The following is a 25,688-nucleotide window of genomic DNA, read 5'->3' on the forward strand; positions in this document are numbered from 1 at the left end:
ATTCCTTAGAGAAGCGAAAGTTTGAAGAAGGAAGGAAGCCTGTCATTCCTGCTATCTGCAGCCTATATAAGCCGGCGGGCTGCAGCGGAGCAGGGCACTCCTTGCAGCGCTGACTTAGCCGGCTGCACCTTGATCTCAGCGGGGGTGGGGGGAGGCAATGGCAAGGATGCTGCCTGTCGTCCTACTGCTGCTTCTCTCCCTGAACAGCATCTGGACCTTGAGAATCTGCTCCTTCAACATCAGGTCCTTTGGGGAGGCAAAGAGAGAGAATTCCAAAGCCATGGATGTTATCGTCAAGGTAAGGATCCTGACACCTGTGTCTTAAAGACGAGTTTGGCTGCACTCCAGGAAGGCTCTGTGCCCCGGGAGCTGAGTTCTCTGCAAAGCAGGAATATCAGAGAACACACTTTCCAGTATAACTGCCCCTTTCCCGGAGCTAGTCCCAAGAGCGGCAGCCAGAGGCATGCTGCAACTGGAGTCAAGAGCCACTGCCAACCTTTTTGTGCCGCAGCAAACTGTCCAATACTTCCGATCCTCGTTTGCAAAACGAAGGGGTTGGAGTCATTGGCCTCTAACTCCAGATCAGTGATGCCTTGACCTTGGGTTCTGATTGTTCTTCTGACATGGGTCACCTTGGGCAAACTGATGGATCTCTCTGAGCATTAGTTTTCTCATCTGAAAAATGGGCTTAAAATACTTGGAGGGGCAGCCTCAGAGACAGCTGGCCTCAGCGTATGGATGATTTGGGTTTAGTTCTGCCCCTGATCCATACTGGCTACATGAACCAAGGTCACTTAGATTCTTGGTGCCTCTCTTTGGAACGCAGAGAGGGTGCCAAACTGCATTGGGACAGAGTATCCTCATTAAGAATCCTGATACCAAAGAATTGGGTCCTGATGTGGAAGAGAAATAGCTCATTCTCTTTGGCCCCAAAGGGCAGAGCAGGGAGCAAAGATGGGCGCAAATGTATTCAGGGTTGACCACAGTGAAAACTCCCTAACAATCCGAGCTGCCCCATTGGGGCGGGCTGCCTTAGGAGAATGGGTTCCTCTGCATTCGACATTTAAAGCAAAAGCTAGATGGTCCCTCAGGACTTTTATAGGTTGCACTAGAGGGCCAATGATGTCCCTTTCAAATCTGAGAATCTGTGATTAAAACCTCAATCCTAAACACCCATACAAGTCAATTGAACTGCTTAGTAACTATTTACCTTTAAATCAATTCATTCCGATGCACAGAAAATCTCCTGACCATTTGCTAGACTCTCCCTCCACCTCCAAGAAGATTCTTTGCTGGTCCACCCTTTTTTTAGTCACTTTTCCTCCTGTTTGGATGTAATTAGCTTATATGCTCTTCTTCAAATTCTGCTTTTTTTTTTTTTTTTGATGAGCCAGCAAATTCAGCTGAGAAGTAGCAGTAACTAAAAATGATCTGCTCCAAAAATTAGGACCCATTTAAATCTTGGTCTTTAGGGCTTATCTAGCCAATTAATATCCCACCATATTTCTCATGGCCTGAGAGGCACAACAGGGGTAAATGGGGAGAAACTCTATATAAGGAAAGTATTTTCTGACTTCAAAATGGGAAGTCCCTGATGGTTAACTCAGTAATGGTTAAGGGTTATAGCCAGAAGGGTCATTAGAGTTCATCGGTCCAATCTCTTCACTTTATATGAGGAAACTGAGGTCTAAGAGGTGTTAAGTAACTTGCCCAAGGTAACACAGGACGTGAGCAGCATTATCCCACTTGCTTATTGATCACTCTAAACAGTTGCTGCTGACTGGGATTGGGATTTTGGGTTGTTGGGGTTTTTTTTAGATTTTAAAATTTTATCTGTCTTTTTAATATCACCTTAATTTCTGAATATATTCCCCCTCCCTCACCGCTCAGCAAGTCATCCCTCCTAACAAAGAAAAAAAAATGTGTTGACAAAAATTCAGCAAAACTAACCAACATGTCAGATGAGAAGGATGACACATGCAACATTCCACACCCATAGTCCCTCACCTCTGCAAAGAAGAGAGGGAGGTACATTTTCTTAATTCTCTCAGGACAATGAAATTGCACAACATTCAGTGTCAGGTTTTTCCGTTCTTTCTCTTGGCATTGTTGTGGGCATTAGGTAGATTTTATTTTAAAGAAATAGCATTTAAAAAAATAGCATTTTGGTGTTCCGTGGATTGCTGTGGAGGGTGGAGCCTTGGGACGTCTCCTGCTCTGTAAGCAGTAAGTATTCCCCTGAGAACCTTGATTCACATGTTGCCCATTGGCTGGAAATCAAACTGTGCCTAATGTGTTTACTGATGACTCATGGTCTTTGCCACCTAAGCCTGCTCGTTGAATGAGTTTGCATGTGTGAAGTGTCTGAAACAGCATGGGATGATGGCAAGGGAGATGGATGAAGAGCCTGGAAACCCAGGCACTCACCCTGGGGACATTGACTAGGTGAAATAGACCCTGACCTCAAGGGGCTTACTTTCCACCTGGGGGTGTTGGGGTAGGGAAGGGATCAACTGGTACATGAAGAATCAAGTAGGGGGCAGCTAGGTGGCACATTGGATAGAGCACTGGCCCTGGATTCAGAAGGACCTGAGTTCAAATTCAGCCTCAGACACTTAACACTTACTAGCTGTGTGACCCTGGGCAAGTCACTTAACCCCAATTACCTCACCCCCCAAAAAATAAATAAATAAAATCAAGTAGGAGGACATTTGAGGAGGGAGAGAATGCCAGGAGCTGAGGGTGGGGATCAAGGCAGGAGGGAAGACCATGGTGAGGGAGGGGAAATGAGGAAAGAGGGGACTCATGGCATGGGAGGGGGAATAACTTATGGCACATCAAGCTAGGGGAACAACGAGCCGTCAAGTTTAGCTTGAATATAAAGCACACGCTAAAGAGCAGCTTGAAATAGAAGTGGGAGCCGGATCACAACAGGCCATGAGTACTGGGGGAGGGGCCTAAAGCGGCTAAAGTTTACCCATGGACAATGGGGAGCCATGGGAGGTTTCATAGGTGCTTGGAAATGTCAGGCTGTGAGGAGACTGGCCGGAAACGGCTTTTCAGAATAATTAGAATCTGACCAGGACAGAACTAGGTCCCCAGACTTCCTTGCTGGGGTTCTGATCCTGAAGGCAGTTAGGGGCCAGGGATGGGGCTGAATCAGACCATGTTATCTCCTGTGGTCTTCCAAGAAGCCCTCCCCACCCTTGTCTCCTGGAACCCACCGCTCACGATGAGGATAACAAGCATTTGTACAGCGTTTTTTAGGATTTGCAAGGTGTTTGACATACTTTGCTCACAACAATCTTGGGGAATAAGTGACCATCGTTGTTATCTCTATTTTACAAATCAGGAAACTGAGGCAGACAGAGGTGAAGTGACTTAACTGTCCGAGGTAGTATTTAAACTAAGCTCTCCCTGAGTCCAAGCCCTGTCCCCAAGTCAGCTTCAAGGCTCACATCTAATGCCACTTCTTACAAGAAGCCTTTCGTAATTCTCCCCGGTGGTTAGTGCCCTCCCCCCATCTTCCAAAGTCAGGAAAGGCAGTCAGGATCTAACAGGAAAAGGGAGAAACATCACGAATGAATTTAGCTGGGGGCAGATGAGGTCAAGGTCTTGGGTTGTATCCACAGGAAGAACATGAACCACAGGCCATTCCCTGGTGGAAAAGACCCAGAGCATGAAGGCCCATCCCAGCTCACGGAAGCCCTTGGCAACTGACATCCCTGTGAGGGGTGAGATTTTTTTCTGTTGCCGTTTTAAAAGGAGACTTGTTTCCAGAGGCAAACAGGACATCGCCTCAGTGAAGATATGATGGGTGTCAAATGTCATTTGGTGATCAGGAATGCTTCCTACAAGGAGGAAAGGAATCCTTTCATAAACAGAGAGACACAGGGGCAGCTAGGTGGCGCAGTGGATAGAGCACCGGCCCTGGAGTCAGGAGTACCTGGGTTCAAATCTGGTCTCAGACACTTAACACTTACTAGCTGTGTGACCCTGGGCAAGTCACTTGACCCCAATTGCCTCACAAAAAAAAAAATTAAAAAAAAATAAATAAACAGAGAGACAATGGGGCATATATCCTGAACAGAATGTGGATTTGGAGTTTGGAGGCCTGGGGGCAGAATCCATCTTCCCTTACTGCCAGCTGGGAGACCATGAACTAGTGTCTCTGAGCCTCAGTTTGTTTATCTCAAATATGGCAGATTGTAAACCGCGTGTGCCCACTCCCCATCATTGTAAGGCTCAGATGGCTTAGGATGGTTTAAAGCTTGTTCAGTTGTTTCAGTCATGTCCAGTTCTCTGTGATCCCATTTGGGGTTTTCTTGGCAGAGATACTGGAGTGATTTGCCATTCTCTTCTCCAGATCATTTGACAGATGAAGAAACTGAGGCATGCAGGGTTAAGTGACTTGCCCAGGGTCACATAGCTAGGAAGTGTCTGGGGACAGATTTTAATTGAGGTCTTCCTGACTCCAGGGCAAGCATTCTATCCACTGTGTTACTTAACCTATAAAAAAAGTTTATTAAAATTATTATTAAAACTTAAAGTTTCACTAATATTTTAGGAGACCATGCATGTGTAACACACACATGTGAAACATCTGGAACATGCCATGTTTAATGGCATATTTGTACGTGTATACATATATGCACATGTACACATTGTGTGGTTACACATATGTACATACATGTGGGGTACTTTGCACATTTTAAACCATCATACAAACATCTATTTTTATTATTATTATTATCAGAAAACCTGAAACAGGTGACATGAAATAGCCACAAAGGGAATGTATGGCCGAACACACTCATCAGTATTTGTCTTGCACTGCTGTCATGTCATCTGAAGGACAGAAATGTGCGGCACCTAAAAGGTGTGTGTCCTGCAGCCGTGCCCCCCAGACCCATCATTTCTCCCAGTCCATGGCACAGAAAGAAGAGACAACTGTGATGCTAAGTGATTGGCATTGAAAGCATGAGAACTGACTTGTTTGCAGCCCAATTTTCTGACCTTCAGAGAAAACCCAAAGAGAGTCTGGTCATCAGCAGCAGGACAAAGGGGGGGCTTTGTTTCTTTGATTCACCTCTTCTTTTATCCAGATGAGCATCTTGGTCTTATAGATTTAGGGCTGGACCAGACTGTGGAGGTCATGGGGCCCAACCCGCTCATTTTATTGGTGAAGAGGCTTCGTTGAGCATAGACTTGATGGTCATGTAGCTGCCAGATTAACTTTTTCAAAAAGTTCTGCTAAGTATTGTGTGATGGTCAGCTATGATAGACTCAGGTCTTCTCAGCAATACAATGATCCAAGATAATGCCAAAAGACTCATGCTGGAAAATGCTCTCCACATCCAGAAAAAGAACTGTGGAGTCTGAATGCAAATTGAAGCATGCTATTTTTACTTTTTTGTGTGCTTTTTTTTGTTTTGTTTTGGTTTTTGCAGGCGATGGGGGTTAAGTGACTTGCCCAAGGTCACACAGCTAGTAAGTGTCAAGTGTCTGAGGCTGGATTTGAACTCAGGTCCTCCTGAATCCAGGGCCAGTGCTTTAACCACTGCACCATCTAGCTGCCCCCTTTTGTGTGCTTTTTTATGGCTGTTCCCTTTTGTTCTGTTTCTTCTTTCACAACATGACTAATATGGAAATATGATTACATGTGTAGAACCTATATCAGATTGCTGATACAGCATTCTTGGGGAGGGATAGAAAAGGGAAGGCAGGGGAGAAAATTTGGAACTCAATTTTTTTTTTAAAGGAATGTTGAAAACTATCTTTATATGTAATTAGGAAAAATAAAATACTATTTGCCAAACAAACAACCCAATGTTGTTAAATATTTGTCATGCCACTGGTCAAGAACATTCAAAGGCTCCATGTTACCTTACATTTTTACTTTTTTTTTTTTTGCAGGGCAATGAGGGTTAGGTGATTTGCCCAGGGTCACACAGCTAGTAAGTGTCAAGTGTCTGAGGCTGGATTTGAACTTGGGTCCTCCTGAATACAGGGCTAGTGCTTTATCCACTGTGACACCTAGCTGCCCTCTCCACGTTGCCTTAAGGCAACATGACATAATAAAGTTGGCCTCACAATCAGAAGGGCCTGGGTTCAATCAAGTCCATTTTCTGGCACATCCTGGCTGTGTAACCTTGGCCTTAATGATCTAAGCCAATGGTGTCAAACTCAAAGAGGAACAAAGGCCATTCAACTGTCCATGAGGATCCCTGGGGAGGGTGTCCATTGGCTCCTTTTTAAAATACAATCTTATCTTTGTTTCATCACACTTGTATTTATTTTGCTAAATATTTCCCAGTTGCATCTGAATCTGGTTTGGGCTGGACTTCCCTTTCAGCAACTCAGACTAGACGTTTCAGAGGAGGCGCCCACCTGGCTGAGGAGGAGTTTCCTCCCCAGGGAGTCCTATCCCTGTCCTAGTCACAGAATCACAGGGTCTCTCACTGGGGTGTGCCCACTGCTTTATCCACTGTCACTTGCTGGGCTCTCCAGGGTGAATGAGCACCTCCCCAGGCTCAATTTCCTGTTGTTGCTGTGCCCTAGCCAAAAAATGCTGAACGTGTTCCTTCTGATGTCCTGCCGATCTTTTGTCCCAGGTCATCAAACGCTGTGACATCATGCTCCTGATGGAAATCAAGGACTCCCACAACATCATCTGTCCTACCTTGGTGAAAATGCTGAATGGGTAAGAAAAACGAAAGTCTTCATCCCCCTTCATGTAAACAAGCAAGAGCAAAGGGGAACTGAAACCAGGAAGGAGGCAGGAGCAGAGACCCTGCCCAGCTGAAGCGTCTGGCTGCCTCTGCTCATATTCCCGAGGACCACCATGTCCCAAGGAGAGACCTTTAGGCAGCACGCAGGGTGAATATACAGAGGTTAAAATAGCAAAACCCCAAACAAGGAAACAGATAAGAGAAAGGAAAGAGAAACACAAAGGAAGGAAAGATATAAGAAGCCAACTGGATGGAGTCAAGAGACATGGGTTTCCTCTTGACTGGGCAGCCTTGGGCAAGTCACCTAGCTTCTCAAGGACTCAGTTTCCACATTTGTAAAATGAGACCAGATGGACCTCAGCAAGAACATTCATTCTATGACTCTGTCCTTCTTGGGAAGAGGAAGGAAGCGTTGAGAAAGGTAAATTTGCCTTCTTGGCCCAAAGTCAAGCTCTGCCTTCCAGAGAACCTCCTGGCATCTTCAGTTCTCACCTGCTTCCTCTCTCTTTTGCCATGGATCAGTGCCCAGGGGCAGAAGGGAGGGGCAGCTGGATTGGAGATCTCTTCATGTGCACTGCTGGGTGACACAATCCTACCTCATAGGATCAGTCACTTAGAGCCCAAAGGGCCCTTAGACATCTAGTCCAAGCCAGCCATTTTATAGCTGAGGAATTTGAGGGCCAGAGAATGGAAGGGATCCAAGATCCCACAGCCAGGATCCTAGATGTAGAGGCATAGAGGGCCCGTCCCTTTTATTTTACTGATAAGCAATCCAAGAAGTGAAACAATTTGCCCACAGGTACACACACACACACACACACACACACACACACACACACACACACACACACGACCATCGGGTGCATACTTCTGTTTCTCAGTTCTTTCTCTGGAGGTGGAGGAGAAATGTTTCCCTTTTCCCACTTGACCAAAGTCCAAAGATGCTTGACACATGTTCTCACAAGTACATTACAAGATCCCTTTTAAGGCAATTGGATTAATGAGTCATTTACATACAAATCATAGAAATAGGGCTGGGCTATCCTAGCTATTCAAAACAAGCCTAGACCTACATAAACAGGAAGTTGGAGTTCAATCTATCATGACCTAACCCAGCCAAGTTCTGGGTTTGGCTTCAAAAACATGTCAAAACCCTGGATCCTGCAGGGGCTGTAAAGGGACCCAAAAGGTCCCCAAAAAGGAACTTCAAAGTTCTCCAAGACTCCGGGCTCTGCACACATAGGGAAGGAGGTGGCTGAGCTGAGACGCTGGGCTCTGTTGTGGCCTTCCTATTACTGAATCCTTCATTTCTGGAGCTCTTGACTGAGGGTGGGGATAGAAAATAGTCATTTTAACTTGAATTCCTACAACTTGGGGGAAGGTTTCCAGCATGTATTTGACAAAAGTGAACAGAACCCAAATCTCCCAAATTCAGGATGACAGCTAGAGGTAGTTAAGGGGATGGAGAGAAGACAGATGAAGCCCAGAAGGAAGAAGGCCAGTTTCCACTGAAAGAGTCTAATGTGGTGATTCTTTTAAGGGATTCACACGAAACTACAGAATCCCAGAATTAAAACATCTCTATAGCACCTTAATTACGGCTTGTAAAGCTTTTTACATCTATTTTATAAATATATAGGGCAATAATAACAAGAATCTCCTTCACAATACATCTGGTAATCGGCCTTCCTCCAGTGAGGGGGAGCCCACCACCTCAGAGGTTGCCCAGAGCACTTGGGGGTGGCTCAGGAAGGGGCTTTTCCCTGATAGCAAGCCTAAATCCCTCTTCCATACCACCGAGACTCAAGCCCTTCATAGCACTGTAGACTTAGCAGCTGGAAGAAACAGGGGGGACTACCCAGTCCAGTCCCATCTTTTTTTTTTTTTTTTGGTGAGGCAATTGGGGTTAACTGACTTGCCCAGGGTCACACAGCTAGTAAGCATCAAATGTCTGAGGCCAGATTTGAACTCAGGTACTCCTGACTCCAGGGCCAGTACCCTATCCACTGTGCCACCTAGCCGCCCCCAGTCCCATCATTTTACAAATGAGGAAAGTGACAGCTTTCAAGTCCTCCCTGAGTCATCTCTACACCCAACCTTCCTGGTTCCTTCACTGATGTTCAGGTAGAATGTTCACAAGGCCTTGTGCCATATTGTTGGCCTCGCCTGGACACTTTCAAGCCAATCAATATCCTTCCTAAAATGTGACACTCAAGGTTGAACCCAATGCTCCAGAGGAGGCCTGACCAAGGCAGTCTGGCCTCTTGGGGGAAGTTGCTGCATTACTACATTGCAAGACAAGTGGCTTTCTGTCACATGTATTCTTTTGGTGTTTACATTTTTATTTAATTTTTTGGGTTACATTTTAAGTTCTGAGCTGTCTCCCTCCCTCCGTTAGTCCCTCCTCACTCCACACTAGAGAAGGCCACCACTTGACACAGATAAACATGCATGCCTGCATACATGTACACACATGCACACACACGTGTGCACAGTGCAACACATGCATGTGTATGCGTCACATGTATGTGCCTTCTGTGCATACATATACACACATGCACGCACATATATAAACCATACTAGGCATACTTCTATTATTCAGTTCTTTCTCTAGAGGTGGATAGAATCTTCCTTCATGGGTCCTTTGTAGTTGATTTGAATATTGATCATACTCAGAATAGCTGATTCTCACTGTTATTCTTCCAACATATTGCCATTACTGTACACAAGGTTCTCTTGGCTCAGCTCATTTCACTCTTCATTACTTCGTGTAAGTCTATGTTTTTTTCAAATCAACCAGCTCATCACTTCTTACAGCACAGTAGTAGTATTCCATCACCATTACATACTACACTCTGTTTAGTTATTGCCCAATGGATGGGCATCCCCATGTGATGTTTAAAATCTAAATTGTGGTTGCCTTAAATTAGAAGATTCAGCACTAGTCTTTGGGCATTAAACATTTATTAAAGCATACAGATATTCCCATGGAGTTCAGAAAGTTAAGAAAAAAGCCTATTTAGCCTAGAGTTCCAGCCTGGTCTGGTTCTTCCTCAAGTCCTCTGCCACAAGCCCGCTTCAATCACGAACTCCCTCCAGCAAACTGATTGTGGAAGCTTTTTATAGGTCTGGAACAGAGGCAGTCCTTACACAATGCTTCAAGCTGATTGGTTGGCATCATCCCAAATCCATTGGTTCTGAAGGTGTTCTCAAGGTGTGATTGCAATCCAGTTAACTTAAAGTAGGCTAATCAGCAGTTAATCACTCTCACTTGATTCAATCAGTCTAGATTAATCTCCAGGTGGGTCTTTGAGTATCTGCTAAATCTCATTATTTCATCACACCCACAATGTCCATTTCTTTGCCACCACAAAGAGAGCTGTGATAAATATTTTAGTACATTTAGGTTCTTTTCATTTTTCCCTGATCACCTTGAGAAACAGACCTAACAGTGGTATTGTTAGCTCCAAGGGTATACACAGTTTTCTAACTCTTTGGACATAATTCCACTTGTATTACTTTCTTGGTTTTTGGTTTCTGGTTTTTTGGGGGATTTTTTTGGTGAGGCAGTTGGGGTTAAGTGACTTGCCCAGGGTCACAGAACTAGTAAGTGTTAAGTGTCTGAAGCCAGATTTGAACTCAGGTCCTCCTGAATCCAGGGCCAGTGCTCTATCCGCTGCACCACCTAGCTGCCCCTTTCTTTCTAAAAATAATATTTTATTTTCCCCCAGTTATATAAAAAGACAATAGTTAACATTTATTTTTTAAAAGTTTGAGTTCCAAATTTTCTTTCTCCCTCCCTCACCTCCACTCTCTCTGAGACAGTAAGCAATTTGTTATAGGCTATCACATGTATTACTTCCAAGGAGTAGATAGAGCACCAGATCTGGAGTGAGGAAGAGCTGGGTTTGAATTCTGCCTCAGATACTTGGTAGCAATCAGGAAAGTCAGTTAGCCACCTTGCACCTGAGTTTCCTTACATGTTCAATGGGAATAATAACACCTGTAGGATCTAACTCAAGGATCATGGATCTATTGCAATGTATGCCTCTATGTGTACTCGTTGTCTCCCCCATTATAACATAAGCTTCTTTTAGGGAAAGTTCATTCTCAGGAACCAAGCAGCATATTTGGCACATTATTGTTGTCATTGTTGTCTTTGTTCGGTCTTTTTCCAGTCATGTCTGATTCTTTGTGACCCCATTTAGGGTTTTCTTGACAAAAATACTGAAGCAGTTTCCCATTTCCTTCTCCACCTCATTTTACAGATGAGGAAACTGAGGCAAACAGGGTTAAGTGACTTCCCCGGGGTCACGCAGTAAGTGTCTGAGAATGAATTTGAACTCAGGTCTTCCTGATTCCAGGCCCTGCACTCTATTCACTGTGCCACTTAACTGCCCCATTTGACATGTAGGTGCTTGATAAATGCCTTTTATTGATTGGTAATTGGAAAGGATCTCAGAAACCATCCAGTACAGTTCCCTTGTTTTACGAGGAAGCTGAAGTCCAGAGTAGCTAAGTGATTTAGGTTACACAAGCAACAAATATCAGAACCAGGATTTGAACTCAAGCCCCCTGAAAACCTTAAAGCATTTCTCAGTATGTGCTGGTCATCACACTCAGAAATGGAAAGCTCAAATTTGGAACTATGCCTAAAGGACTATAAAGCTGTGCATACTCTTTGACCCAGCAATACCACTATTAGGTCTTTTCCCCAAAGAGATCATAAAAAAGGGAAAAGGACCTACATGTACAAAAATATCTATAGCTACTCTTTTTGTGGTGGCAAGGAAGTGGAAATTGAGGGGATGCCCATCCATTGGGGAATAGCTGAACAAGTTGTGGTGTATGAATGTAATGGAATACTATTGTGCTGTAAGAAATGATGAGTAGACAGATTTCAGAGAAACCTGGAAGGACTTACATGAACTGATGCTGAGTGAGATGAGCAGAACCAGGAGAACCTTGTACACAGTATCAACAACATTATGTGTTGATCAACTGTGATAGACTTGATTCTTCTCAGCAATACAATGGTCCAAGATAGTTCCAAAGCATTCATGATGGAAAATGCTCTCCAAATCCAGAAAAAAAAAAAAGAACTGTGGAATCTAGATGCAGATCAAACCATACTATTTCCATTGTTTTTTGTTGTTGTTATTTTTCTTTTTTGAGGTTTTTCCTTTTTGGTCTGATTCTTCTAGCACAGCATGACTAATGCAGAAATGTGTTTAATGTGAGTGTACATATTTAACCTATATTGGATTGCTTGCTGTCTTGGGGAGGAGGGAAGGAGGTGAGGGAGGGAAAAGAATTTGAAACTAGAAATTTTATATAAACAAATGTTGAAAAATATCTCTACATGTAACTAGAAAATAATAAAATACTTTTATGATTAAAAAAAAGAAATGGAAAGCTCAGGAAAGAACAAAAGCATGTAGTGGGTTCGCTATTGAGAAGAGTGAGACAGATAATAGACCAAGGACCCAAGATGGTGGGACAATGTTGATTTCCAAAGCTCATGAAAAATCTTCCTGTTTCCTAGGAAATCCCGAAGAGGCACAAAAGACTACAATTATATCATTAGCAGTCGGCTGGGAAGGAATGTCTACAAAGAACAGTATGCTTTTCTCTATAGGTAAGCACAAATTTCAGTAGGTCTGGGAGGTCAGTTATGGTCATGCTCTCCCAAGTGTTGATCATCCATGCCCATTGATACTTTTATCTCATACTGTGCTACTTTTATATGTGTCCTTCTGTAAGCCTCTGTTTGGGAGATACAGTCCAATATTCTGAGGTACTCAGAGGATCATAAAGTCCATCGAGTTCAACCCCTTCATTTTACAGATGAGGAAACTGAGGCACAGAGAGGTTATGTCACAGAAGTAATAAGTGGTAGAACCAGGATTTGAACCTAGGCCCTCTGACTCCAAATCCAAGGTTCTTTCCAAGGTCTCCATATTTCTAGATCTATCTCTTGATTTAGCATGGCTATCAATGGACAAGCCATTTTCCCCCTTTGACACTACATTTCAGTTATAACCAATTCTTGCCATTGCCATAGAAATTCACGAAAATGATCTTTAAAGGTATGTGTAAGGAATTAATCGTGATTTGGGGTTTTCATGACACTATCTTTGCTTCATTATGGTCAGACTAAAAAAATGTAAGCTTGGGTGAATATGTATCTTCTGCAGAGGCTTTCCCTCTGTAGACATTGTCAAATCACAATTAATTCCTTACATACGGATGTGTTTTTGGTGTACATTAGGTGAAAACTTTACCCCCAGTGGAATCCCAGGGTTTTCCAGGGATCACAGGGACTCAGGACCCCAATGTAGGAGTGATTTTTTTCTTTTAAATTATAAAGCCCACCTCAGAGAGATAGCATCACATAGTGGATAAAAAGTTAACTCACAAAGTCAGGAAAATATGGGAGGGAAATCCTATCTCTGATGCTATGGGTAAGTAAAAACACTGGACAAATCATTTAAACTCTTGGTGCCCCCAGGCAATCGTTTAAGACTTAAGTTTCAGAGAAGGTGGTGACCTGCATTAGTAGAAGGTATTTCCTCTGGCGGCAGTGAAATCACAGGTCCATTCGATACACACAAGGCACCCCTCATTGCCTGGACAAAATGAAGAATGTGGTAAAGTCAATCATAGACGGACATCACAGCTAACACCTGGACATCTTATGGTATTTGCTGGATTATGTAATGGATACGACAGTTTAATTATTTGTTGAGGTTGACTAAGCTTTTGGATCAGTTGTGTATGTAGTTTGATTGTGACCTTTGGCCTCTTGGATTCAATTCACCATTTATTAAGCTCTTAGTAGGTGAAAGGTGCTAGGCTAGGTATGGGGATACAAAGAAACCCAACAGTCCCTACCCTCAAGGAGCTTGCCTTCTGCTGGAGTGAAATCACACAGACACAAAGTACACACTAAGAATGTGCTATATTGAAGAGAGAAATTCAAAATGGGGAGAGAGCAGAGGGATCAGGAAAGTCCTTGCACCCTGAGCTGAGCTCAGAGGGAAACTGGGGATTGTCCCGCTTTTGTTCTGCCCGGGACTTGACTGATATTCCGCCTTCCCAGCTAAGATGAGAACAGGCAAATAATTCCTAGTTCTTAGTGTTCTCAGAAACCAGAGAAAATGAAAGCCTGACTTCCGATTCTCAGAGTTATTATTGATTAATGATCATTGTTAACAGTAAATCTGGTATCTGCAGTCTGATGACTAAATCATCATTTAGTAAAAGATGAGCCCAAAACAAAAAGTTAGAGATGTTTCCCCCCAAAAAGGATATTGGTCCAAAGTCAGTGATTTTCTTACAAATGGACATGTCTCCAACCAGACTCTGGTTTCTTTTTTTCCTTCATTTAGGGAAAGTGTGGTATCTGTGAAGAAAAGCTACCACTACCATGACACCCAGAATGGAGATGAAGATGTCTTTTCCCGAGAGCCCTTTGTGGTCTGGTTCTACTCGCCTCAAACTGGTGAGTCACACCTAAGATACCAACTTTATTAGATCAAAGGACCATAGGTTTGGGGGCCAGGAGGGTCTTTAGAGATCAGAGACCAACCTCTTCATTTTACAGATGGGGAAACTAAGGCTCAGAGGGATGTGACTTGCCCAAGGCCCTTTGGGTGGCAAGTGGGAAAGCCTGGTTTTGTAGGTAGGTCTTCGACCTCTGAATCTGGGGCCTCTTTCACTGCACCATATGCCCGAAGGACTGTCATGGGAATGGGTGAACTACTTCTGTGGCTTTTCTGACATACAAAATCCTCTGAATTGGAGAACCCTAGATCTGGCTGGGTCTGAGCACAGATTTTCAAATCAAGAACTTCTTTAATTTCATGAATGTTAAGGATGAGGGGCAGCTAGGTGGTGACGTAGATAGAATGCTGTGCCTAGAGTCAGAAAAACTAATCTTTCTAAGTTAAAATATGACCTTAGGGGCAGCTAGGTGGTGCAGTGGATAAAGCACTGGCCCTGGATTCAGGAGGACCTGAGTTAAAATCCGGCCTCAGACACTTGACACTTACTAGCTGTGTGACCTTGGGCAAGTCACTTAACCCCAATTGCCTCACTTTTTAAAAAAATTACCTTAGACTGTGTGATCTTGGGCAAGCCCTATTTGCCTCAGTTTTTCACTTGTAAAGTGAACTGGAGAAGGAAATGGCAAACCACTCCAGGATCTCTACCAAGAAAACTCTAAATGGGGTCACAAAGAGTTGCGCACTATTGAAAATGACTGAACAAAAAAGATATAGTTTCTACTAGCTTTATCTCTCAGAATCGGATGGTCATTAACTCCTTCCCAAGAGTAGATTGTCTATGGCTCCTCTAACCTGAAATGCATTCTCTGGACTTGATTATAACTTCAGGGTCATCAGAAGTATCCAAGTTGATAGAAATGATTGATTGCACCACCTCAGTCCTCATCTAGTACAACTGGTCTTTTCTCTAAAAGAATTTATCTGTTGATCAGCACCAAGGGAACCTGTACTTCACTTCTTTCCTCTTTCCATTTGACTACATGCATCAAACCTATAACTGTACCCAGGGAAAGGAGGCAGAGGATTTTACATAGCCCGTGTGTCCAATCAGCTCTGGACCAACCCAGGCTGGGGTTCAGGTCACTGTAGGAGTGGGCCTAGTCTAGTGCCTTGCACATACAAGGGGCTTAATAAATGGTGACTTGAATCCAAGAGGCCAAAGGTCACAATTAAACTACATACACAACTCCCAGGCTGACCCAAACAACCTTAAAAAACAATTAAGCTGGGGGCATCTAGGTGGCGTGGTGGATAAAGCACTGGCCTTGGATTCAGGAGGACCTGAGTTCAAATCCAGCCTCAGACACTTGATACTTAACTAGCTGTGTGACCCTGGGCAAGTGACTTAACCCTCATTGCCCTGCAAAAACAAACAAAACAAAACAAAAAAAACAATTAAGCTGTTGTAACCATTACATAATCCAACATATACCATAAGATGTCCAGAGGTTAGCTGTGATGTCTACCTATGATTGACTTTACCACATTATTCATTTTTCAGGGGCAATGAGAGATCCTTTTTTGGTCACTTTAAGTTTATTGGCATATTTTGTTTGATATTACATACATTTGGGGCAGCTAGGTGGCACAATGGATAGAGCACCGGCCCTGGAGTCAGGAGGACCTGAGTTCAAATCTGGACTCAGACACTTGGCACTTACTAGCTGTGTGACCCTGAGCAAGTCACTTAACCCCAATTGCCTCACTAAAAAACAACAATAACAACAAAGATATTACATACATTTACAGATTATTTCCACCTTGTGAGAGGTCTCTCATAAGAAAGCAAAATAGTAAAATAAAACTAATAATACAGTGACCTCATCTGAAAATGTGTGAGATATTTCAGATCTTTTGGACCTCCTTACCTTTCTATTAAAAAAAATTAACATACATCTATTTTCTCTTTCACTGGGGGAAGAAAAAAGAAGAAAACATCTTTCTTATAATAAATATGCATAGTCAAGCAAAGCAAATTCCCCCAGGGCTGCACACAAAGATTAGGTAGATAGATAGATAGATAGATAGATAAATGGATAGATGATATATGGATGGATGGATGGATGGATGGGTATAATTCTTCACCCTAAATCTATTTTTATGGGTTCAATCGTTTCAGTCAGATCTGACTCTTGGTTACCTCATTTATGTGTTTTCTTTTTTTTCCCATCTTAATAGTATTTTTTATTTTTTCCAGTTACATATAAAGATACTTTTCAACATTTGTTTTTATAAGATTTTGAGTTCCAAATTTTTCTCCCTCCTTCCCTTTCCCTCCCCCCTCCCCAAGACAGAAAGCAATTTGATATAGGTTACATATGTAGAATCACATTAAACATATTTCTGCGTTAGTCATGTGAAAAAAGAATCAGAACAAAAGGGGAAAACCTCAAAAAACAAAAACCCCCAAAACAAGTAAAAACAGTATGGTTCAATCTGCATTCAGATTCCACAGTTCTTTTTTCTAGATGTGGAGAACATTTTCCATTATTAGTCTTTTGGAATTGTCTTGGATCATTGTATTATTGAAAAGAACTAAGTTCTATCACAGTCAATCATCACACGATGTTGCTGTTACTGTGTACAGTGTTCTCCTGGTTCTGGTCACTTCGCTCAGCATCAGTCATTTGGAATTTTCTTGGCAAGGATCCTGAAGTGGTTTGCCATTTCCTCCTCACCTCCTCATCCATTTTCTGGAATCATGTATGGTCATTGTATTGATCATCATTCTTAGAGCTTTCAAAGCTGTTTGTTTTTACAGTGTTATTGTCATTGTATAAATTGCTTAATAGCAATTTATGTGACTCACTTCCTTTTGCTTCTACCCAATTAGAGATCTGGTCATTTCTAGAGCTGACCAGCTCTAGGAATCTACTTGATTTCCATGCTAACAGACCAAAGCAAAGAATGAGGACACAGAAATGAACAGTGAAGCGACGGAAAACAATCTTAACCCCAAACCTTAAGGAATAGAATTTCATTCCTGTTCCCCCCAGCCTAGTATAAGTCTTGAGACATCCCCACCCCCGCTCACCCCCCCCCCCCCCATGCTTGGCTTCATAAGGCAAAGGCACAGACTCTCTGTAGGGAGTCATTTGGCTTGGAAACTTCAGGGCAGAAAACCTTGTCCTTCCTCTGGCCAAATCTACTTCCCTGCCCCCTTTCTCTCCAGGTCCTCAGGCAATTCCCATTTTTCTTGCCTCAAACACTACTCTCCATTGCCAGTTACCACTTGGTTGAGGGGAAACTGTCACTTTTTCTTCATCTCCTAGCTGTCCTCCATTAACCCCCTGCACACACGATCTCACAGGAAATGGAGTTTTTTTTGCTCCTAGAAGTGAGGTGGTGTGGTAGACAGAGCACTGGATTTGCAGTCAGGAAGACCTGAGTTCAAATCCAAAGCCAAACACATACTAGCTGTGTGACCCTGGGCCAATCATTTAACCTCTGTTTATCTCAGTTTCCTCATCTGTAAAATTGGGATAATAATAGCACCTACCTCCCAGAGTTGTTGTGAAGGGAAAGTGTTATGGAAATGCTGGCTAGTATCATTGTTACTATAACTATTATTCCAATGAGCCTTCCTGCTCTGGGTCCAGACATGCTGGAAAATGTAATCCTTTCCTACATGACCATTAGACTTTTCCATCTAAATAAATGGATTTTTTTTCCTGAAAGGAAATATTAACTCCATATTCCTATGACCTGATGACTTAGCTTGCCTAGTTTATTTTCCCAAAGATATTCTCCATTTAATTTATTTCCTTGTTGAAAAAAGTCCTTCATTCCTCAATTCAAGTCCATTTGCCAAACATTTCTTACATGCCTACTTTATGCAAGACAAGAGACAGAAACACGACATGGAGACATAAAGGCCTGGCCTTGGAGTCAGGAAAGACCATGGTTCAAACATTACCCCCCAACACATATTAGTTATGTGAGTGTAGTCAAGTCATTTAATGTCTTAGCACCCAGTCAGCTCTTTAAGAGTCTAAGTTACAAATATGCTGTTGATCCATCCCAGTGGAGAATTTGGGAATTCTTTACCAATACCTAGACCAAAACGGATAAACTGAACGTCAATGCAGTTACCTGAAGTTAACTGATTTTGCTTAATGTGAATTTTGTGGTAAAGCACAATACTTAAAAAAAGGGGGAAAACAACAATGCTAATAATGCTAATGAAAATAATAATAACACTTACATAGAGCTTTAAGGGTAACAGAAAAGAGGAGAGGGAAAGGGGGAAAGGAATTTACATTTCTATTGAAAGTGTGTTGTAAATAGGTAGACCCTTGATATACTTTCAATAGAAGTACAGATTCTGGATACCAACAGAAACATTTAGAGGAGGACCTCTTAGCCTTTGCTAATTGCAAGAACAAAAACCAAAACACCAGAAATATTTTCATCATTTCAATCCCAGGCTTCTTCTTGCCTACCTTGATGTCACCACTCTGTCCTTGATGAGTGGTTTGTCCCAGATATCAGAATAACTCATTAAGTCACTGAATTTAAGATTTAAAGAGTCAATCCTGGGGGCAGCTAGTGGCACAGTGGATAAAGCACTGGCCCTGGAGTCAGGAGGACCTGAGTTTAAATCTGGTCTCAGACACTTGAGACTTACTAGCTGTGTGACCCTAGGCAAGTCACTTAACCCTCATTGCCCCACAAAAAAAAGGGGGGAAAAAGAGTCAATCTTTAAGCATCCTTCCCCCTATAAAGGTGGATTCCTCCCTCATCTCTCTCATCTCACAGCTCCTTTTATGCCTCATGTCCTCTCATACTCTAAATCATACCATATTTCTCTGTTTACCTCATCCTACCTTTTCCTCATCCTCTACTAAGTAAAATCCAGATTCTTCAGGCAGATTTAAGACCCACCACCATCTGTCTCCAGGATTTCAGCATAATAGAATGTTAGACCCAGAAGGGACCTGGGAGATCATATGGCCCAATTACCTCATTTAAAACTCCCAGAGTGAGGCGATTTGTCGGAGATCACATGGAAAATAGTAGAACTAGGGCTTAAACCCTAATTGTATGACTCCAAATCTCCTGCTCTTTCCCCCACAACACTCCTTCTCCACCCCAAGTATCATTATTCCCATTTTATTTGTTTTGGTTTTTGGTTTTTTTGCAGGCAATGGGGGTTAAGTGACTTGCCCAGGTTCACACAGCTAGTAAGTGTCAAGTGTCTGAGGCTAGATTTGAACTTAGGTCCTCCTGAATCCAGGGCCAGTGCTTTAACCACTGCACCATCTAGCTGCCTCTACATTATTCCCATTTTAGAAGTAAGGTCTTTTACTGGCTGCATGGCCCTGGCAATTATTTAACTTTCCTGAGCATCACCTCCCTCATGTACAAAATGGGGACAATATTAACCACAGTGCCCATCTCAAAGCTTTGCTGTGCTGAGAATCAAGTGAAATCACAAAGCCACAGCATTTTTCTACCTAAATGAACCATAGAAATGCCAGCTTTTATTTCTTTGAAGATAGGTCTGGTCAGGGAAGAAACCATAGTGTTCTGGTCTCTCAGGGGGAACACTGTCGTCTGTTCATTCTGTTTCTATGGCCTTGGTAGGGAGAGCTTGACCAAGTCCCTGTTGTCTCTTGTTCCCAAGCTGTCACAGATTTTGTGATCATCCCTCTACACACAACACCTGAGACATCCGTTCGGGAAATCGACGAGCTCTTTGACGTCTACATGGATGTAAAACGTCGATGGAAGCCTGAGGTTACTATCTTCTCTGTCATGGGCTTTCAATGTTGAGCAAGAGTTTGTATTTTATGGAGAGGCAACTCCATAAGCCCCCGTGGCTTCTTGGGATGAGGAGTGACACAATCAGACCTTATAGAATATCACCATGGCGGCTATATGGAGGCTGGATAATCTGATGATAGAAAGGTTTGGCCTATGGTGGCAGCCATGTGAGTGGAGAGAAGGGAGTGGATGTGAGAGAAGTGGGGTGGAATCCGCAAGATTTGGCAACTGATTTAATATGTTGGGGCAGAGAGCGTGAAGAGTCAAAAAGGACTCTGACATTGCAAACCTGGGGACCTGGAGAGATAGTGGTCCTCTTAAAAGAAATAGGGAAGTTAGGGAGACAGGTGGGTGTAGGGGGAAAGAGATTCAGTTCGTTTTCTGTTCTGTAGAATGGCAGAATCTTGTGAGAGAATGCATTGCGCTCCTTCCCCTACTAGGGGATGTGTGAGAGGATGTATGAGGCTCCTTCCCTTTTTGTGATCATAGGCAACCTCTCTGGGCCCCTTTTTGTTAGGAGATGGGAAAGTAATAGAAGGATGTGAAAATCAGAAGAATTAAGGATGAAGCAGAAGAGAAAGAAAGCAGAGGAGAAGGTTGGGGGTGATCAGGAAGAGGAGAAAAGGGAAAGGCCATCTCCAGCTACTCTCACTGACCTTGAGTGGGGGGGAGGGGATGGGAAAGGGAGGGTAGGAAACAATATGTCCAAGGTCAAGGTCTAATATTTTTTTAGAAATCCTGGGCATGGGGGCAGCTAAGTGGCGCAGTGGATAGAGCACCGGCCCTGGATTCAGGAGTACCTGAGTTCAAATCTGGCCTCAGACACTTGACACTTACTAGCTGTGTGACCCTGGGCCAGTCACTTAACCCCCATTGCCCCGCAAAAAAAAGAAAAAGAAAAAAAAAAGAGAAATCCTGGGCAGGCGGCATAAGTGGAACTCAAAGAAAAACAGAACAAAGTTGATTTAAGTCTGAGGCAGGATTTCCTACTTGACAGCTTGGTAAGGAAAAGAATTCTCCCCATGAAGCCATGGGAGAAGGAAGTGCCCTAATACCTAAGCTTCCCTGCTAAAGAAGTTTCTATGAGAGAAAACTCCCTTCAAAATGACAGAGAGAGAGTCCCCAAACTGGTAGAGTGAAATACTAGTGTAATATCCCTGCTTGAAAGCAAAAAACATTTATCCATTTATCCCTGGTACATGATTACAATGAATATGTGTGCGCTACTGTGTGAAGACCTGTTGGGTGACATTGCATGAATATAGATGACATCGTGTAGCTCGTATAGATATAAGTGGCATGATGCAGACTTGGGTGGTGCTGTGTAGATTTGGATGGCACTGTGTAAATGTGAATGATGTGGTATAGCCAGTATTGTATAGTTTATGGGCATTGTGCAGATGGGGATGGCATCGGGCAGCAATGGGGGACGTTATCAAGAGATGGAGGAATTATTTAGATTTGGATAGCTTTGTGCAGACATGGGTAGCATTGTGCAAACACAGGTGATATTGTGTAGGTACAGGTCCTGTGTAAGCATGGGTAATATGGTGTAGATGCCAATAGTGCCATATAGATATATATAGCATTGTGGCATAGAGATAGGTGACATTTTATAGCCTTAATAATAGCTATTATTGGGGCAGCTAGGTGGTGCAGTGGATAGAGCACTGGCCCTGAAATCAGGAGTACCTGAGTTCAAATCTGGCCTCAGACACTTAACACTTACTAGCTGTGTGACCTTGGGCAAGTCACTTAACCCCAACTGCCTCACTAAAAAAAAAAAAAAAGCAAAAAAAAAAATAATAATAGCTATTATTTATATAGTGCTTACCATGTGCTAAGCATTATTCTGTTGTTTGATCCTCACAAAACTCCTGGGAGGTGGGCACTATTCTTATTTCCATTTTACAAAGCAGGAAACTGAGGTTCAGAGAAGTCCTAACTCTCGGTCCAAAGCTTGACCCACTATGACACCCAACCTCTCCATGAGTATCTCTATTGTCCTTTGTGTCATCCACAATTCTGGTTCTTTGGAGGCTGAGGTGACCCGTGACTACCAGCCATAAAGAACAATGGCATGGGGCAGCTAGGTGGTGCAGTGGATAGAGCACCGGCCCTGGAGTCAGGAGGACCTGAGTTCAAATCCGGCCTCAGACAATTAACACTTACTAGCTGTGTGACCCTGGGCAAGTCACTTAAACCCATTGCCTCACCAAAAAAACAACAACAACCAAAAAAACCCTAGGTCTTGTGGAAATTTTTCATCCTAAATACAGGATCTTCTTTTTGTTGATTTATATTTTTTAAAGGGAAGGGAAGAAAGCCAGTTCCGATGGAGTATGGGGAATCCCAAAGCTTCAGTTTTACTCTCATAGATTATAAGCAAAAACATCTGTAAAGTCTTTCTACTTCTTGACTCAATAAGCCTCCATCTCTTAGAATTTCATCTTCATGGGAGACTTCAATGCTGGCTGCAGTTATGTCCCGAAGAAGTCCTGGAAGGAAATCCGACTTCGGATGGACCCCAAGTTTGTCTGGCTGATTGGGGATAATGTGGACACAACAGTGAAGGGAAGCACCAAGTGTGCCTATGATAGGTAAGAGGCCTCCCTGAACATCCCTTCCCCCTCCCCCCTAGCCTAAACCCATCAAAAGTTCTGATGATTGCAGCTCCCCTCAAGAGGAGCTTCCCCAATGATCAACTGGTTTCTGTGAGGAAATCAGAGGGGACACAGCTTGGGGTAGGATCATCAAAGACATCTTAAAATAGTATTCGTCTTTCAGCCAGGAAGCCTAGGTTTCTTTGGGGACCCTGGCTGCCTTCACATCTGCAGGCCAGTTCACAGAAATACAAATCCCAAAGCTTCAAAAGCCCCCAGGAGTTTGCCGCCACCCGCTAAGGTTGTAGTTTTGCACCTCTGCAAAGAGATTGCTCTCATTTCTCTTGTTTTGAGGTTTGGAACTTGGTTCTGTCTTGTGAACCTCCTTGGTTCCCCTCAGGACTTTCAGGTTTGGGAATTTCCTTTGCAGAAGTAGTCACTGTGGGAACCAGGCATCTGACAAAGGGGAAAAACAGATGTCTCCCACTAGCCCCTCCAGTCCTAGGGAGAGAAAATGCTCCAAGCACTGGAATCAGCCATTTCAAGACCAAAGATCATGTCTTCCCTCTGTCTAAGCTTCCTCTCATCAAATCCTCCCGTGCTTCTATCCAGACTCACCAGAAGGCACAAAGACAACCCATAAGCATCAAACCCTGCCCCGAATCAAGAGGCTGAGCAAGCCTTCACCTAACTGAGTGTTCCTCTCCTTCCTTGTCATATAGGATCGTGCTCCAAGGCAAGAAGATAAACAGTTCTGTTGTTCCGGATTCCGCCGACATCTTTGATTTCCAGAAGGCCTACAGGCTGACTGAGGAGGAGGTAAATCTGCCCCCTTGCCCTTTCTCTAGGGCTATCTATCCTTGGTGATGCTGAGTTTGTTCCGGTGCACTCTCTTCCCTTCTAAGGGCGATGGGGAAAGACCCGCCTTTGACGTCAGAGGATTGGGGATTTCGATCTGGATCTGTTGTTTATGACTTGGGTGACCTGGGGCAAACTGCTTCCCCTCACTGGGCCTCCATTTCCTCACGTGTATAACAAAAGGTTGGAGCACATGTCCTCTAAAGGTCCCTTCTGCCTCTGAATCTGTGATTTGGCTGATCCTCCCGTGGAATTGCGGAGGACAGCCAAGCCCGGGCCACTAGCCCACTCTGTAAGGCTGGTGCTGGCCGTGAACCTTGGCCAGGCTGGATGGAGGGTCTGTTCCTAGTATTTCTATGACTTGAGGAATTTCACAAATTCTGAGTTTATTTGGATCCAAATGGCAAGTCAGGAAAACTTACCTTCCTGGGTTCAAATCTGGCCTCAGACGCTCACTCACTAGCCGTGTGACCCCCGTGAAAATCACTTCACCATATTTGCCTCAGTTTCCTCATCTGTAAAATGGGCTGGAGAAGGAAATGGCAAATAGTCCAGGATCTCTGCCAAGAAGACCCCAAATAGGGTCACAGAGAGTCAGACACAATTGAAACAACTGAACAACCATAAATAACGCGTCCCTCTTCCCCTCCGGACCTCTGGTCCTTCATCTCTATAATAAGAAGAGTGGAGTCAATGATTATACGGCTCCAGCTCTAAGGATCTGTGATTCTGATTGTTTCCGGGGTTTTTTTTCCCCTCAGGCTCTGGACATCAGTGACCACTTTCCTGTGCAGTTTGAACTACAGTCGACTGGAAGCTTCCCTATCCTCGTCAAATCAGTCGCACCAAAAAAGAGAGGGAGAAAAAAGTCACAGCATCCCTAGAAGCAGGGACCGATTCTTAACCCCTCCCCCTTCTTTTTATTTTCTTTTTTAAAAAACAAAAACAACCCAAGCACCAACAGCTCTGGGGGTCATGGCAACCCCCCCAAACCATCAACCAGTGTCACTGTATTCCATCGAGGGAAAAGGGTGCTGGATCTGGAGCCAAAAGGACTTGGGCCAAAATCCCAGCTCTGAGGCTTTTTACCTTATAGTGACCTTGGGCAAGTCATTGGACCTCCTCACCTTCAATTTCCTCCTCTGTAAAATGAGAGGGTTGGACTAAGATGACATCTGAGATCCTTTCTGGCCCTAGATCTATGAACCTATTAATAGTGCAGAAGTCTTCATAGCCTCTGACCCAGCCCACTACTTGGTATATACCCCTAGAAAGTGAAAACAAAGGTCCCATATAAACCAAAATGTTTACAGCAGTGGAAGCAAAGTAGATGCCCATCGATCAGGGAATGGCTGAACAAACTGTGGTTAAGTCAATGAAATGGAATATTATTCAGTACAAAATGACAGATATGATGAATTCAGATAGACATGGGAAGATTGGTCTGAACTGATGCAGAGTGAAATAAGAAGCAGAAAACCAGTCTATATCCAATGTTGAAGACAACAGTGTTAAAGAAAAGACCTCTAAAAGGACAACACATTTTTGAGTAACTGCAAAACTGATTATGGTCCTGGAGACCACACGACAAAATATATTTTGCTCCTCTCATCAGAAGTAAGGGTCTATAAGGGCCTAATGTTTCCCACATTATCAGAGGAGGTCACTGTATTGGTTGTTTTCGTGTAACTTGTTTTCTTTGTTCATTCAATTCAACAAACATTTCCATATGTACCAAGCCATATGCTATTTTGTGGGGATATGAGGTCAAAACAAAGCAATCCCTACCCTCAAGGAGCTTACATTCAGCTCGTATTCTTTGTCACAAGGGAGGGTTTCACTGGGGTTGGAATTGGGGAGGACAGTCAGGAAGACCAAGGGGATAAAGGCACATCCAGCAATGACTGTAATATAGAAACAAAAGACACAAAATAAAACATGTTACATTTTAATTTTTTTTTTATTTTTTGTTTTTTTTTGTTTTTTGTTTTTTTGCAGGCAATGGGGGTTAAGTGACTTGCCCAGAGTCACACAGCTAGTAAGTGTCAAGTGTCTGAGGCCGGATTTGAACTCAGGTACTCCTGAATTCAGGGCCGGTGCTTTAACCACTGAGCTATCTAGCTGCCCCACATGTTACATTTTTAAAATAAAATATTTCTTTA

General features: G+C 43.3%; 1 protein-coding gene across 1 annotated transcript; it reads left to right on the top strand.

Moving 5' to 3' along the window:
• On the top strand, window positions 1–25,444 carry DNASE1L3 (deoxyribonuclease 1 like 3). Its single transcript, XM_043969829.1, has 8 exons — window positions 1–298; window positions 6,615–6,703; window positions 12,277–12,369; window positions 14,123–14,235; window positions 19,926–20,038; window positions 22,508–22,665; window positions 23,391–23,487; window positions 24,288–25,444. The coding sequence occupies exons 1-8, from the start codon at window positions 158–160 to the stop codon at window positions 24,408–24,410; spliced, it is 927 nt and encodes a 308-aa protein (XP_043825764.1). The 5' UTR covers window positions 1–157; the 3' UTR covers window positions 24,411–25,444.
• The last annotated feature ends 244 nt before the right edge of the window (window positions 25,445–25,688 follow it).

Source organism: Dromiciops gliroides, chromosome 1 (genome assembly GCF_019393635.1).
Source record: "Dromiciops gliroides isolate mDroGli1 chromosome 1, mDroGli1.pri, whole genome shotgun sequence".
Classification (NCBI taxonomy): Eukaryota; Metazoa; Chordata; class Mammalia; order Microbiotheria; family Microbiotheriidae; genus Dromiciops; species Dromiciops gliroides.

What these genes read in the sequence shown, in the direction of transcription:
- DNASE1L3 (XM_043969829.1), top strand. Translation starts at nt 158, where the DNA reads ATGGCAAGGATGCTGCCTGTCGTCCTACTGCTGCTTCTCTCCCTGAAC. An exon ending in AACGTCGATGGAAGCCTGAG is followed by an intron (nt 20,039 to 22,507) that starts GTTACTATCTTC and finishes TCCATCTCTTAG; the next exon opens with AATTTCATCTTCATGGGAGA. An exon ending in ACCAAGTGTGCCTATGATAG is followed by an intron (nt 22,666 to 23,390) that starts GTAAGAGGCCTC and finishes CTTGTCATATAG; the next exon opens with GATCGTGCTCCAAGGCAAGA.